This window comes from Peromyscus maniculatus, chromosome 22 (genome assembly GCF_049852395.1).
Source record: "Peromyscus maniculatus bairdii isolate BWxNUB_F1_BW_parent chromosome 22, HU_Pman_BW_mat_3.1, whole genome shotgun sequence".
Lineage (NCBI taxonomy): Eukaryota > Metazoa > Chordata > Mammalia > Rodentia > Cricetidae > Peromyscus > Peromyscus maniculatus.
The window spans coordinates 49324852-49339977 of NC_134873.1; the positions used below are offsets into that span (position 1 = coordinate 49324852).

At 45.6% G+C, this 15126-nt stretch overlaps 1 protein-coding gene across 7 annotated transcripts in view; it reads right to left on the reverse strand.

The window, feature by feature from the left end:
* Positions 1–15126, reverse strand: part of Map4k3 (mitogen-activated protein kinase kinase kinase kinase 3) — a 161012-nt gene that overhangs the window by 82754 nt on the left and 63132 nt on the right. For all 7 annotated transcript variants that reach the window (XM_076558828.1, XM_076558829.1, XM_076558830.1 and 4 more), the window contains one exon: positions 3868–3958. In XM_076558828.1, coding sequence (XP_076414943.1) covers positions 3868–3923 — 56 coding nt within the window. In that variant the 5' untranslated portion in view covers positions 3924–3958. The remainder of the gene's footprint in view (positions 1–3867; positions 3959–15126) is intronic.

A 15126-nucleotide genomic window follows, 5' to 3' on the forward strand; every position in this document is an offset into this window, starting at 1 on the left:
GGTTATTTAGTCTATGCAGTGCCTTTCTAGTTTATACAGGCAAAGAGAAAATATGGACTCTATATGCTGACACCATTTAAATACACTAAAAATGCTTTACATTTGTAACATTCCATTTGGTTAAAATCTCTTATAAAAAAATTAAAAAGCTTGAGTAGTCAGAATGTCTTAGAAGAACGACTCTGTCTGTCTCAAATGTCTCCCCTGTGATGACAAATCCACAGGGCACTGGGTCACTCATACACCGTCTGTCTCACAGGACGGGCCTGAGTCAATGGGCCCATTTTATGCAGGCCAACAATCCGTGGATCTTTGTGGCTAGGTATCTGAATTGGAATAAATGTTATTCCTCAATAAATGCTTAGAAGCCTTTTCTTATTTTGTAAAATTAACCTTTCAAAATCCATTTTTCTACCTTACCCCAAAATAAATAAATAAATAAACGAGAATAGAAAAGGTGGGGTTGTCTCTTACTATTTTAATCTTCCAGTTTACTGTTATTAGAATTTAAAGGGAGAAAAATTCTAACAACTCTTGTACTGATCTGAAAGTCTTAGTCTACCTTTTCATCTTCCACATACCACAGATGTATCATTAATAAACTATGTGTGACTTATAGGTGTTCACAAACAGGGCATAAGGACAAGCGGAACAAAAGCTGTGAGCAGGACACTGGGATAGTACTGCTGGGCATGCATGCTAAATTGCTTTCCCCGGGAACAGAGACCCCGGGCCACCAATGGCTGCACCACTGCATTCACAAAAATAACTCACCCTCAACGCAAGTGATCAAGGTGAAAAACACAAAGTTCAGTAACTGCTGGACATTTTCAGATGGGCTAATTAACTGGGAGTTGAATTTGAAATCTTTTGGTTTGTTTTAAAATAGATATTCAGAACAGACAGTAACCCATCAAGTGTGTTCTCTCCTTAGGGAACAGAAAGTGATCGACTTACTCTGCTAGAAACCCTCAGCACGGCCTGATGTTTTCCCAATGCCCTCACTATCTGAAGAGACGCTGGCAGAGAACCGATGAGACCCAAGTGAAGTGTAAGAGAGCAGATGTTCCTTTCACTTGACTGATACAGCACGGTTGTGTTCACACGGGGAAAGGCAGGCAAAGATCTCCACAGAGAACTCCACTGCCCGCCTAACTCTGCTGTATCCAGCATGTTCCAGAATTCAAGGTTCCTTTTACAGAGGAACTGTATACTAACAGTGACAATTACAGCCTTCTTCTCGGTCTAAAGAAAGTTAGCAAGGACCTGAAGTTAAACTGTCCTTGGCTCTAATGGAGTTAAGGGAAAAGTCTTTGGTGATTTAATTCTTTTTTCTTTTAAAAAAAAAAAAACAGACAATGTGCATTAAATGTTTAGCACACTGTTACTTAATTTTAAGCCACCAGAAGAAAGTTCAGTCTGTGTAGTTCTTGTTACACTTCATGCTGATGCTGCCGAAGGGCCTGTTAAGGATGTCAAGAACTCAGCTCCACAGGAGCTCAGACAGGATCTCTTCATGTAGTGAAGAGTAGACAGTCTGTTATGAAGTGTGCTTCAGGAACTTAACTATTCACTGGGCATCTACTAAGGAAATTCATGGGCTGATTCTGATCCCTAAGGGCAGGTTTGTCAGAAGTCAAGTCACACTTGGACCTCCTCATCTTCTTGTCTAAATCTGTTCTAATACACTCCAGTAGCATCAACAGAAGAAAGCTGTGACAGAGTGTTCTGAGGGTGGTGTACGGAACTCCAAACCCCTGGCCCTTTGTAAAATAAGCTGGCTCCACAAAGAGGCATCAGTGAAGGATAGGCAGAGCCAGGCTTCAATCCTGCCAGTAACAAGCAACTGAGCCTCAAGAAGAAAGGTTCTATTACGTCCTGTTTTCTCGGCTGTCAGTGTGGCTGGGTGACAAGATCTCTCCGTCCTTTCCAGCTTGAACACAATACAGACCCAATTCTTAGGATTCCATGCCCCTCTTTGGTCCAAGTTTGTACCTAATCAGGAATAGAGAAGACTGGAAGAGAGCTGGAGACAGGAAGGAAGGGCTGTTGTTCTTTGTTCTTCATTTGATTTCAAGTAGTCTTCGTCAGCAACGCTGGCAGTGGGATACAGTCACCCGTCTAAAGCGGCATCCTCGCGTCACAATCCCATAACACTAAAAGAACTCAGTTTTGGTTTTCAAAAGAACCCCAACTTTGTTTTAATTTTAGTTGGAGTGAAAAAAGTTCACTGTAATCTTTACATTTGGGTAAAATAAAATGAAAGCAAACTTGATGCTCAGCGCTCTCAAGCATCGTAAAAGCTCTCAAGCTGGAAGTAATGTCGAAGAAGCACACTGCTAAGGGAACTATCAGGACTGATGTGACGTCCTTTCAGAACAGTGAGGTGCGATTCAGTAGGCTTCGTGATGTTCTAAGGCTGCTCCTTCCATTTCACACGGACTCACATTTAGTCATCACAGGTTCCCACCACACAGTGTCAGCACCTCCATGTTACAGAGGAGGAAAAGCAGACACCAAACGACTAAATAACTTGCCGTAAACCACATTGCTAATTACTGAGGAAAGCCAGGATCCTGACATTTTCACTCAAGCCCCTAACTTCTGTATCACACTGTTGTCCGGACCCTGCAAGAAGACCACGGTCATTTTACCACACGGAGGGTGCCATATACGTAGGTTTGCTTTGCATGCCCCCCAGTGCTTGAGAAACAGGATTAGACCCATGTCCCCAGGGAAGCACAACAGCTCTCCTTAGAAGACCAGCCTGTCCTAGGAAGAACGCTCTGGAATGCTGAGTAGAGTCCAGGCTGGTCACTTTGTCAGGACCAGCAGCAGGTGAACAAGTCCTTTCGCAGGGGTGACTTTTACTGTATTTGGAATCAATTACTAGCACCATAAACTTAAGTATTTTAGGAGATCTTCTTCAAGTTACTGCCCGGCTGGGCCCACTTCCTACCACGGCGACAGGTCCTGAAGATGTACTGTCAGGCTGCTATTCGAACCAATCCCTGTGTAGGCGGCGTCAAATTGGCAGACAAGAATCCACTCGGAACTGTGCAACAGCACTGACCCACCCCACCGTGAGAGGGCTAGGATCTCTTTCCTGTTTCCATGCAACCTATCCCCGCTTAACAGACTCTAACAGGCTCAGCTAGAGTGAGCAGAGCTGGTCTGAACTCCCCAGGGGCCTCTACCTGCTGTGTTCACAATGTTCTGCATGTGGGTCACGTGAGAACAGGAGCCTGTAACAGGCCTAGTGACCCTGGCCGGTGACCGAGAAAAACATTCTCCAAGCCTCCTGTTATAGAGGGACCTTAAAAGCAACTAGGTCACAGTGTCAGACTCACTGTGCAGACAGTGAGCGGAGCCAGGTTTGCGGCGGGATCCTCCATGGCATGGGACCTGCCCCAACAACAAAAGAGCTGAGTGCATAGTCAAAAGTTCACGTTGGGTCCTGGAAAAGTGTGTTGTGGAAATAATTACAGTTCCGAGTCTTTTGAACAAAATGAAGCAAAAGAATGAGACCAGAAGGACAGGACATACAAAAACATCCTTAAACAAATAAACAAAACCTTTTGGGGATGAGATGCTCCGACTGAACTCTCAAGCCGAGAGGAAAGGGGCAGCAGCAGGTACACTTAGAGCCAGCTTCCTCCCTGAAACCACACCCGGAATTCCCAAGTCACAGGAGGTGTCACTGTTACAGAATTAGCATAATAGGTCATAAACAAAAATTCCATTCATGTGAAAAGAAAAGATCCTCTCCACTAAGCATGAACCACAGCACCGGAGTCAATTTTATTCAGTTAGATGGATTAGGTGATGTGATCATTACTGCTTTTCAAAGGAAAAGAAACAATGTACCTGAGATAGCTTCCAAAGTAAGCAACAATGTTTGGGTGTTTGCAGTCTTTCATCATGACGATTTCCTGCTGTACAACCGCAAAGTCTTCTCCTAGGACACAAAGCAAGCATGGCCAACAGTCAGTAGGGAAGAGTCAAGATGCTCATTTGAAGATAATCCAACTTATGATTAACTATAACGTAGGTAATAAATTTTACATCCAATGCAACCAGTTCGTTAGGGTCATTACTTTTAATAACAATTTCAGCCCTTATTTGAGAGGAATACAGTACCACAATGAAAAGTACCAGTGCCCATCCAGACTTCTAGGTTCCAATTCTATTCTCACTAAGGCATACACGCTTGGACAAATTACTTATCTCTTTGTGCTAATTTCCTGCTTAGTAAAATAACAACTGACCTCCCAGGGCTGCATACCTGGGAAGAGCCTGGCAGGGTAATTTCCATAGACATTTACTGCTAGTACTATCACACCTTGGGCGCTGTCAAGGAAATACATATTACGAATACAATTTTCAATAGGAAATACTCATTAGTTCCCTTGTTACTAAACAACATCTGGCTGGTTGTGGTGGCCACCCACCTGTAGACAGCCGGGAAAGAGGCAGGAGAATCATTAACATTCAGCATAATCGTCTGTGAAGTTAGAGGAAGACCCTGGGCACATGAAGGTGTGAGCTCCGCTATGCTGCTAGGCCCACCGTCCCGCAGTATGGCTACAGGTGACCCTGTGCACAGGCCTCTTCCGTTAGTCCCTCCCCAACAGTGGAAGGCTGAGAGAGGCCAGCCTATGAGCCAATCACCTGCCCTGCTCCCTCCTTGCCCAAATTCTTCAGAATAAGACCTGGCAACCTTACCGCACCATCCATCGCATGCTGGGACTGCTGAGAGCGCACTTGTCATGGAGGGAAACAGAGGTGCAGGGAGGGCAGGGGAACCAGAGGCAGAGAGAAAACAGAGCTCACACCTAAACCAGAGCAACTCAGTGTTCAGTACTATAACCCACGGAGAGTCCAATCAAATGGGGAGTAATGGCAAAGTAAAAAAGACGGTTTTACCCATGACTGCTCACACTGAAGCATGAGGCTGTCAGAGTGAGAAGCCCTGACGCTTCTGGCCATGGCATCTTCCTACTGCAAATGTAGCGGAGGCCTAGTGGGGACCATCCGAACCCTGACTCAAACCCTCCTCACTGTGAATCCTGAGGACAAGGGAAGAAGAGTGGGAAAGAGATGGTTTGTCAGGGCCTCAATGACTTCAGTTTGTGTGTGCAAAGTCACAAGTCTCTGGAGGAGGACAGGGAATCCTCACCAAGTCACATCACCCCGTCCTCTTGTGTGTTCATTCCACACACTAAGCATTCCCGATCTTCAGTAATCAGGAAGAAATGCAAGTTAGAAACAATATGGGTCTGATGCCAAGTTTCATGGACCTGTGAAATGTGCTGGGGGGCGTGGACAATCACTCCTTTGTCACCTGTCCTGGCAGAGCTGTATGTGGTCAAGGCTGATCTAGTCAGCACAGCATGTGGTAGTCGATGGCTGAAGCTCTCTCTCTGGGGAGGCCCAAGAGTCTTTAGTGGTCATTATAGAGAAATCCCTGATCTGTGGGCAGCACTGAGGAGGAAGAGGAGGAGGAAGGAGGGGACTTAATGATACAGTTGAAATACAAGGAGCCTTACCTCCTCCCCTAAGATGCACTTGTGCAAGACCAGGGTTTCTGTATCCAGAGCCCCTTTAGCAGGGGCTTCTCTATTAACTTTATTAACCTATTAACTGTACAGTGATCTCCACACACATCACATGTGTCTATGTCCTCACTAGCACACAGTCCTCTAGGACAGGATCAGGCCTACCTCATTTCCATATCCTTAGCTCGCGACACACATCTGAGTGAGTCCACACACATGAGCATGCAGTCCCTCAGGGGACATCAGGTGAGAAGAACCACATCGGGTTAGTGTTAAGCAACAGCTGGCATGCCTCGTCTTTGGGCCGTTTACTCCTCCTTTTCCTATTAGTGGCTCATACTTTCAATATTGTTTCCTATGAAATGCTATTGATCCAAGTGTGTATCATCCTCCCTCCCCCACTCCCTGCAAGAAGTCAACCCTAGACAAGTGAAACCCAACATTTCAAAACCCAAAGAAAGCTTCCACTTTTAAAGGGAACTGAGAGATGTAAGTTTAGGTAGGAAAAAAAGAAAACACAGCTTATACATTAGTAACCCAAAGGAGTTGAATGACTCGGAGAACTTTCTTTAAAGCTTGTATGCAATTCCAAAGAAAGTACACAAGGAAGAAATTCCTAGCACACTTAGCTGGGTCACCAAAAAGTAGAAAGTTAAATCCGATAACTTCCTAAACTGCTTCTCAATTCTACACTCGTTTCTGAATAATTTTTTAGGTAATAATATGGATTCACATTTCAGAAGATGTGCCTGTAGACAGACCCCTCGGGGCCAAGTGGCCAGGCCCTGCCCCAACACTGCTCTAGCTGCCAGGCCCAGCCCCTGGGGAGGCCAGGCCCTGCCCCACCCAGACTATTCTAATGGCTATCATGGCTATTTCTAGCCTCTCAAGATGCAGGTGGCCAAGCTCCACCTTACAGTGGGAAAAAAAAAAAGGCCCAAGATCAGGCCACAAAATCCCATCAATCCCTGAGCTTGCCCCAATATCCAAGACCAGGCCATAGAATCCCACCAATCCAGGCCACCCTGGAAAGTTCCACTCCCAAGAAACCTATATAAAGACTGTCTCCTGCTACCTTCCTGTGTCTTTCCCAATAAATCCCTTGTGGGAGGTTTGTGTTTAAGTGGGACTCTGTGGTATTCCTTGGCTCCCGACTGCCAGGATACCTTTCCCCTCAGAGCTGTAACACAGCATCACTCCGCCACCCCATGAGAACCCCTGAGATTAAATAGGCAAGTTGACAAGTGGAGCATGTAATGAAAGAATCACAAAGCAGGCAGAAAAATACAAGGTCACATGACGTTCTTAGAACCAGCACAGCATACATGAAGTATTCAATAAATGTTAACTATAGTAACAGATGAAAATTCGGCAATGTCCCCAGGGGTCTTTGTCCCAGAAACTGATGAACGTTATGTAGCCACGGAGTTTGCAGGTTCAGTCAAAGGGATGACTCTAGGATAGGGACACCATCCCATCCTATGGGAGACAACATGACATCTGGAGCAGGAGTCTGGGAATGCTGCTCCGGAAGGTGGAAAAGGCAAGAAAGACCAGGACTTACACACAAACCATGGAAGAACAAGGGGTGTCCAGTGATAACTCATGCATATCCGATCAAAAACCCTTCCATAGGAGCTGGGCGGTGGTGGCGCACGCCTTTAATCCCAGCACTCGGGAGGCAGAGCCAGGTGGATCTCTGTAAGTTTGAGGCCAGCCTGGGCTACCAAGTGAGTTCCAGGAAAGGCGCAAAGCTACGCAGAGAAACGCTGTCTCGAAAAACCAAAAAAAAAAAAAAAAAAAAAACCAAAAAAAAAAAAAAACCAAAAAAAAAAAAAACCTTCCATAGGTGCCAACATCATACACCAGGGCAACAGCAGTCTCTACAACAAACGGTGCAGAGAGAACTGGGTATCCACGCCAAAAACATAAACCAGCCCTCTTCACACACACAGACAAAAATGACTCAGAAATGGACTGAAAACTTAAATGCAAGACTAGAAACCTAGTCTTGCATTTAAAGACATAGTAAAGTTCCTATGAAAAACATGCAAGAACATTTGTAACATTGGTCTAGCAAATGGCATCAGAAACAAGACTAAAACCACAGAGAACGACAACAAACAAAACCCAGAACAGTGAGACTAAGTCTGACTCTGTCTCTGCATGGGAAAGGAAACATTGGGAAAAGGCAGCCTACCCAGGAGGAAAACGCCTGCAGACCACCTACCTGGCAAGAAGGTACTGCCTAAAATACAGGAACAAGCAACCGAACAACGCCACTAAAAACTGAATGAAGAGTGGCTGTGCAGTAATAGACTGTGGACCCTAATAAAATACGCCTGAAGATCAGAGGACAGAGCCAGCCACTAGATTAAACATAGAAGGCAGGTAGCGGTGGCACACACCTTTAATCCTAGCACTCGGGAGGCAGAGATCCATCTGGATCTCATAGCCACCCTAGACTACATGAGATTGACTCAGTCTAGGAGAGAAACAGAGCCAGGCAGTGGTGGCACACACCTTTAACCCCAGTACTTGGGAGTCACATTAAATACTTTAATCCCAACATTTGAGATCTCACACCTTTAATCCCAGTATTTGGGAAGCACACACGCCATTAATCCCAGCACTAGGAAGGAAGTGACGGCTGGGTGGAGAAAGGTGTATAAGCCCCAAGGAAACAGGAACTAAAGGCTTTCTGGCTAACGGCCTTTTGTCTTGAGGTGCTTTTGGCTGAGGAAGCTTCTTTCCGCCAGAAGCCCCTTTCGGCTAGAGAGCGTTTTCAGGCTGAGGAGTCCTAGAGGTAAGATGTGGCAGTGGCTTGTTCCTTGTCTCTCTGATCTTTCAGCAAATTTTATTAGGGTACACAATATATCACCAGATGATGGGGCATGCAATTTCCACAAGATGCACAAAGATCAAATATCTTATTTCAACTATAAGTATATACAATTTTCATTTGTTAATTTTTTAAATTTGCAATTACAAAAGTATTTCTGAGGATATCAAGAAATTGAACCCCTTGGGCATGGTTGGTCAGCATATAAAATTGTGCAGCTGCTATTGTTATGGGGAGCTCACAAGGGATGACCACTCTGCCAGTTATAGCCAAATCAAAATTTTTATTCCAGCTGGTTGGGACTACACTCAGGTTTTTTTGTATTAGTCTCTGTTTATCTGGTCCCCACAGCTGACCACCTGACTGCCAACATTAGCCTGACAGTAGTTGATTCTTATTCTGACCTGCTAACAATAGGACCATGCATCCTCAATTGCATGGCCAGTTACATCAAACAAAGAATAAACTCAATTACGCTACTTGTCCTTAGGACCAACTATGCCCCTCTAAAACAGACGAAGTCAACGATCTGACCCACGCCCACAGATCCAGTAGAGAGCGTGACAGGGCAAGACAGCACAGAGGTTCCCCCATTTTGTATTTTTGCTGAAGCTGTTTCAGGCGTATCAAAAATTTTATCTCCTTGATGGAGAACTCCATGGAAAACTACCAAACTCTATCCCAGGACCCTGAAGTCAAGACGCCACAGCTAGCTTCTGTTAAACTGCTGACTTCTGCGACACTCCCCCCCCACTCCCCGCCTGCCCCCATCACGCTGCAGCTGCCGAGAGCTGCCAGGATGTGATTTTTGCCTTCAAAAACTCTGTGCTATGGACACCTGAGCTACATTTACGACCCAAATACCTGAGTGTAGTTCTAGCAGCCGGGAATAAAGACTTTCAATTGCTACAAACTGTGTCTGAGTGGCCATCTCTGATGGGCTCCCTACAACACTATAGGAGACAATTCTGATATTCAGAAGAACTGGAAACAGGATCAAAGAGTATTTGCATCTTTCTGTTCATTGCAGTACTGTTCACAATAACTGAGGGAGCAACAACCCAAATATCCCCTGACAAATAAATGGCTAAAGAAAGTGGGATATATACACAATGTTACACACACACACACACACACACACACACACACACACACACACACACGCAGAGGCACATACACAGGATGAAATATCATTCAGTCATACATGGAAACTATCATGTGCCTTGTTAATGAAAATTCCTGAAAAGAAGCTATGTCTGGCTTTCAATCAAACACTCCTCAAGGAATCTTTGTGCCGAGACTGACGGACCAACTGGACTTTCTTTTCACTGCTGTGGAGAGACTGGGATTCTGCAGGTTAGGAAGCTAATTACCTTATCTTGGGCTAGCGTTAGCCTTCTGGAACATCCTTGCCCCATTCTGTATTAAAACTAACAAAGTTTGATAATAAGTAAAAGTCTTTTAGAATCTACCGACTTAGCAGACCAGTAGCTTCTACCAATCCAATAGCTAAGAATGTCATCAGATAGCATATACCCACCTGTGGTGGTCTGAAAGAAAAAAAAAAGGCCCCCAAAGGGAGTGGCACTGTAAGTAAGAAATGTGGCCTTGTTGAAGGGAATGTGGCACTATGGGGGTGGGGCTTGGGGTCTCCTATGTTCAAACTACACTCAGTGAAGACACAGTTGCTTCCTGTTGCCTGAGGATTAAGATGTAGAACTCAGTTCCTCCTCCAGCACCATGTCTGCCTGCACGCTGCCATATTAGCCATTAAGATAATGATCTAAACTGCTGAAATTGTAAGTCCTCCAATGAAATGTTTTCCTTTATAAGAGTTGTCATGGTCATGGCGCCTCTTCACAGCAATAGAAACCCTAAGACACCACCAATGCATTTTAAGCTTGCCTTGATTTATGGCTTTCTTTGTTCTGTGAAACTATAAAAACCCTGTGAAGCTGCTTCCATGTTGGAACACAGAAATTGGGGTCACCTAAATCTGTGTTCCTGGGACATGGTCACTCAAAATGGCTCCAGAGTAGACTATCCCTTATTCCTTTTCAGACGAGAACTGTGGTGTTGACATTGACAGCCTCAACAGGAATGGAACCGAAGGTTCAGATGCTAAAGGAAAGGCCAGTGACACAAAGGGAAGTTCAACATGAGTCTAACTTACACCAAGAATTTACAACAGCCAATCTAATAAAAATAGAATGGTCACTACCGAAGACTGGCAGAGGGCTGGGGGTGGGGAAGTGATGTTCAAAGGGTACAAATTTCAATCACACACAACCATAAACTCTGTTGTATGATATTATTCTTACAGCAACAAGACTGTATTTCACACCTAAATTCATTACGAGGGTGGATATCAGGCTATCTACAGCACTACTAATAAAGGGTCCTACGAACACAGAAAAATTTAAACATGGACTAGAGAACATAAACGAGGTTTCTCATCCCAATGTTGTAGCATTAAAAATAAAATACTGCCGGGCGATGGTGGTGCACGCCTTTAATCCCAGCACTCGGGAGGCAGAGCCAGGCGGATCTCTGTGAGTTCGAGGCCAGCCTGGGCTACCAAGTGAGCTCCAGGAAAGGCGCAAAGCTACACAGAGAAACCCTGTCTCGAAAAACCAAAAAAAAAAAAAATAAATAAATAAATAAATAAATAAAATACTAATAAGTAAACATTTTTTGAAGCTGATCACCGATCAGACACACACAGCTAAGAAAGAGAAAGAAAGTGCAGATAAGATAAAAGATCTTCAGTCATTTTATTTCTAAGCATCATTAATTTCAGGCGGTAAACACCTAACCTGTCCAGTATTGTCAGCCTGGAGTTCATAACATGGTCCAACACAGTACAGTGGCTAAGCACCGGCCCTGCCCGGCCCCCTTTGACGAGCAGAATCCTAAGTGATGTAATGACAACTCTCTCCACAACGATAATAAACACAGGGCAGGGCAGAGCAAACAACCGGTGGCCGGGGATCCGCTGCAGTGCCCGGGGGCCAGGAGCCCTTTCCCTGGAGACCTGTCCTCTATGATGAAACATAAAGGGCAGAGTGCCTCAGCGGCCACTAAAGAGAAAAGGAACGCCGAAGGCTGACAGCAAAGCCGGCTCACCAGACACTACTCTGGGGAGCAGTCGGGGGAGTCCTGCTGGGCCTTGTCACTTTTAGATTCTGCACGGCACTCTGATACACGCTTCTCCCACAGGGACAAAACTCTACCCCAGCCCACCCCAGGAACCTCCCTGGTCATCACTGTCAGCATTCGGGGCTGGGTTGGAAAGCGGCGAATGCTCTCATTTTGGAGACTTACTCCTATAGCTACGTAATCACTTCTCAGTCTGCATTTATACCCCACTTCAGTCACTCGTGCTACAAATGATACAGGGGATCATACGCACCCGAAAGCCTGACTTGAAGTCACTGAAGGAAGACTTGAGAGCCTTGTAGCAGACAGTATGCCCTTATCAGAATCTGAGTGAAGGGACACCAGGGCACTCGAGCCTGCGGCTCTGGCGGGCCTTGCCCTTCTCCCCCATTCCCTCTGCCTTGCTAAACCGTTAGATCACATTCCTAAAGCTACTCACCAAGGTCTGTTCCCTTATCTGGCCACTTCCTCCTCCTGAGGCTGACCACCAAGGTCCAGCTATCAAAGTACTGAAGTCCAGCAATCAGAAGCCCCCTTTGGCTCACCTAATTAACATGACCAATTAAAATTAAAGACCTCATCCTAACACAGGGGTTCCCCTTGTACCTTTATAAACCGCCATTTTCCTATGCGCCACATCTGTCTCCTCTCTGTCCAGAGGCAGTCCTTATCCCTTGGGGACAAATTCCTCTGCCCTCTCTCCCTGGTTCCCTTCCCCTGCTCCCTCTATCTCTGTCCCTCTGGGACAGTAACTCTCCCATGTGCTGAGAACTTGGTCGTGGTGGTCCTGAGCCTGTCCTTCACTGGGCATGGAGTCCAAGTGCCCATGTGCCGAGCTCTGGGCTGCCAGCCAGCTTCAATGGAGGCGCTTACCCTGCTCTGTCCTTACATTCTGTTCACGCTGGGTCTCAAGAGTTGGCAGTGTTCTAGCCCAGGCAAGTTTAAGATCAAAGAAACGGCCCTTTAATCTCACAAAATCAGGTTCTCTGACGCACTGCAAATGAGGGAGATCGCATACCAGAGGAATCTTGGACCATCTCAGCAAACGCAGGACAAGGCAGTTATTCCAGGCTAGCACTGTCTGGAGAGGAGCGGAGCTGAGGTGAAGTCCAAACAAAGCAGTGCTCTGTCAGGCTCAGAACAAAGCCAAGTCCTGGGCTCAACGTGAAGGCGAGGTCCTCTCTTCTTATGGAGGACGAAGTTAGGAAGTCAGAAATCAACATGTTTTTTTAAAAGATTTATTTTATTTTAATCTGCATGAGTATTTGCCTGCATGTATGTTATGTGTACCACATCTCTTCCTGGTGCCTGCAGAGGCTGGAAGAGGGCTCTGGGTCCCTTTGAAACTGGGACTGTAAATGGTTGTGAGCCACTGTGTGGATCCTGGGAACTGAACCCAGGTCTTCTGCAAGAACAAGTGTTCTTAACCACTGCCCCAGAGAGTGATGACAGAGCCCAGCTGTGGAATTGGACTGCCAGGACTCAAAATCCTCGCCCTACATTAATCGGGGCAAGGGACTCCGGTTTCTTAACTATAAAAAATAGGGTAATAACATAAGGATTAAATGAGTCGATGCGTGTAGCTCACTTAGAACAGTGGCTGGCACAAATTAAGTTTAAATAAATGTTAGCTATTAGTAGCAACAAATGTCCTGGCTTAAACTAATCATCTCTATCTTTCACATCTTCCTCATTAATTTGATTTATCTAGCAAGTATTTACTGAGTGTCTATCAGGCACTGGGAATCTTGTGGAAAATCAAGTTTGTCCTCATAGAATGACAGTCTAGTGAGGCCTGTGGCACCACATTCTTATCGATGCCCCCTTTAATGTGAAGAAGTTTTAATGCTAAAAAATGGTGACTCATTTACGGGGAAAAGATGCCACATTCCTCAATGACTTGTTAGGAAGAGACAGTGAGTTCTTTTAGGACATCCTGTTTTCTTCCCGAAAACTCTAACACTAACCAGAAAGGGTCTTAATCCCTCAGTATTGCAGCGTTTCCCCAATTCTTGGCATTTTACCTTTAACATATCCATGCATCTTTCCTTCCTATTCTTTTGACCCACACTTGTGCACAGCAAAAACAGCTGGTATAAAACGAGTAACTTGTTCTACAGCTAGGGTGGTGAATCTTCTCTGCAACTCGGCACTTGAAGCCCTAAAACCAGGAAAATCTTAGGCAAAAGCCAATGAACCTTTACCAATTTACAGCAGATGGCATTGACAAAACAAGCCGCCACAGACAGGGAAAAACGAAGGTCAACCCAAACGCTCCGACGTCATAAGCAACGACCATGTGAGCCCCAAAGACCATCCTGTACCACAGCACATGCTCCAGACCAGACTACAACCCAGCCCTGTGCTTGTCTCTAACCTGCATTTTATCACTCGTCACTCATGGAGAAAACACGTGTGTGTGTGTGTGTGTGTGTGTGTGTGTGTGTGTGTGTGTGTACACTCACAGTGGTACGAACACACATACACACAGCACAACACAATGACATTTATAGCTAAGGTCTCCACATTTGTATATGAGCAACAGCTACGTACTAGACTTATGTATATCCATATCTGCATTTCCGCTGGAGATGTATCAGTGTCAGAAAGTATACAGAGATTCATAAATTCATATATGCATCCATACACTCACGTATAACTAGGAAGGGGAAGGAGAAACAAGATCACCACCTCCCATTCTCCACACTGTTTCACACGTGTCTGTCACTGACCCGCCAGCACATACTGCCGTTCTCATTCTGGGCTGGCAACTGCATCTCACGGGTTCAAAAAGAAAACGGCCCCACCTTGACCAGCACTCATGTCCTCTTCAGTTCCACCAACCCAGCTGCATAAGCATCATACTCTTACCTTCTTGGGATGCATCGTGTACCCTAGAAAAATCCACCATAAATCACAAGTCCCTCCCTAGCTAATGTTCCGCGTCTTGCTCGCCCTTTTCACAGGAGGCCTCGAGAGGAGACTCTTTCCTGCCATCTCCACTTCCTCTCCCCTCATTCTCTCTACAGCTCCTTCAGTCACTGACCGCTACTAAATCTACCAAAGCAAATGTCGGTCCTCAGTCTCACTGTAATCCATATACTTCTTAGCATTATGTCAAGACTCTCCTGGGGTCTGACAAAATACTTACCATGTCTGTGTCCTAGCTGAACGACTGGCAGCTTATGCTCAAGCTTTCTTTGCTGAATTCTCCGTCTCTAGTAGACCTCTAACAGAATTAACCTTGGGCCCTAACCTCAACCCTTTCTTCTCCCAGTTTTATTGATCCAGTGCAGCTGGAGGCCAGCTCTAGGCTACTGAGTCAGCCCTGGTGTTCCCTAAGGCCATCGGGTCCTTGGAGAACTGATGCCCCAGGCAGTGGATTAGGGCTACCTCTGGGGGTGAGGGGAGCTGGAGAGCCCCCAAGAGCTTGGCCATAAGGGGTCCATTAACTATGGGAGTGGCCTTGGTAGTGAGGAAGTCTCTTTCCTTCCAAAGGACAGAGTGGGTATGAGCTATCAGAAAGGCATATTTAGAGTCAGTACAGATGTTAGTTAGCCCATTGAC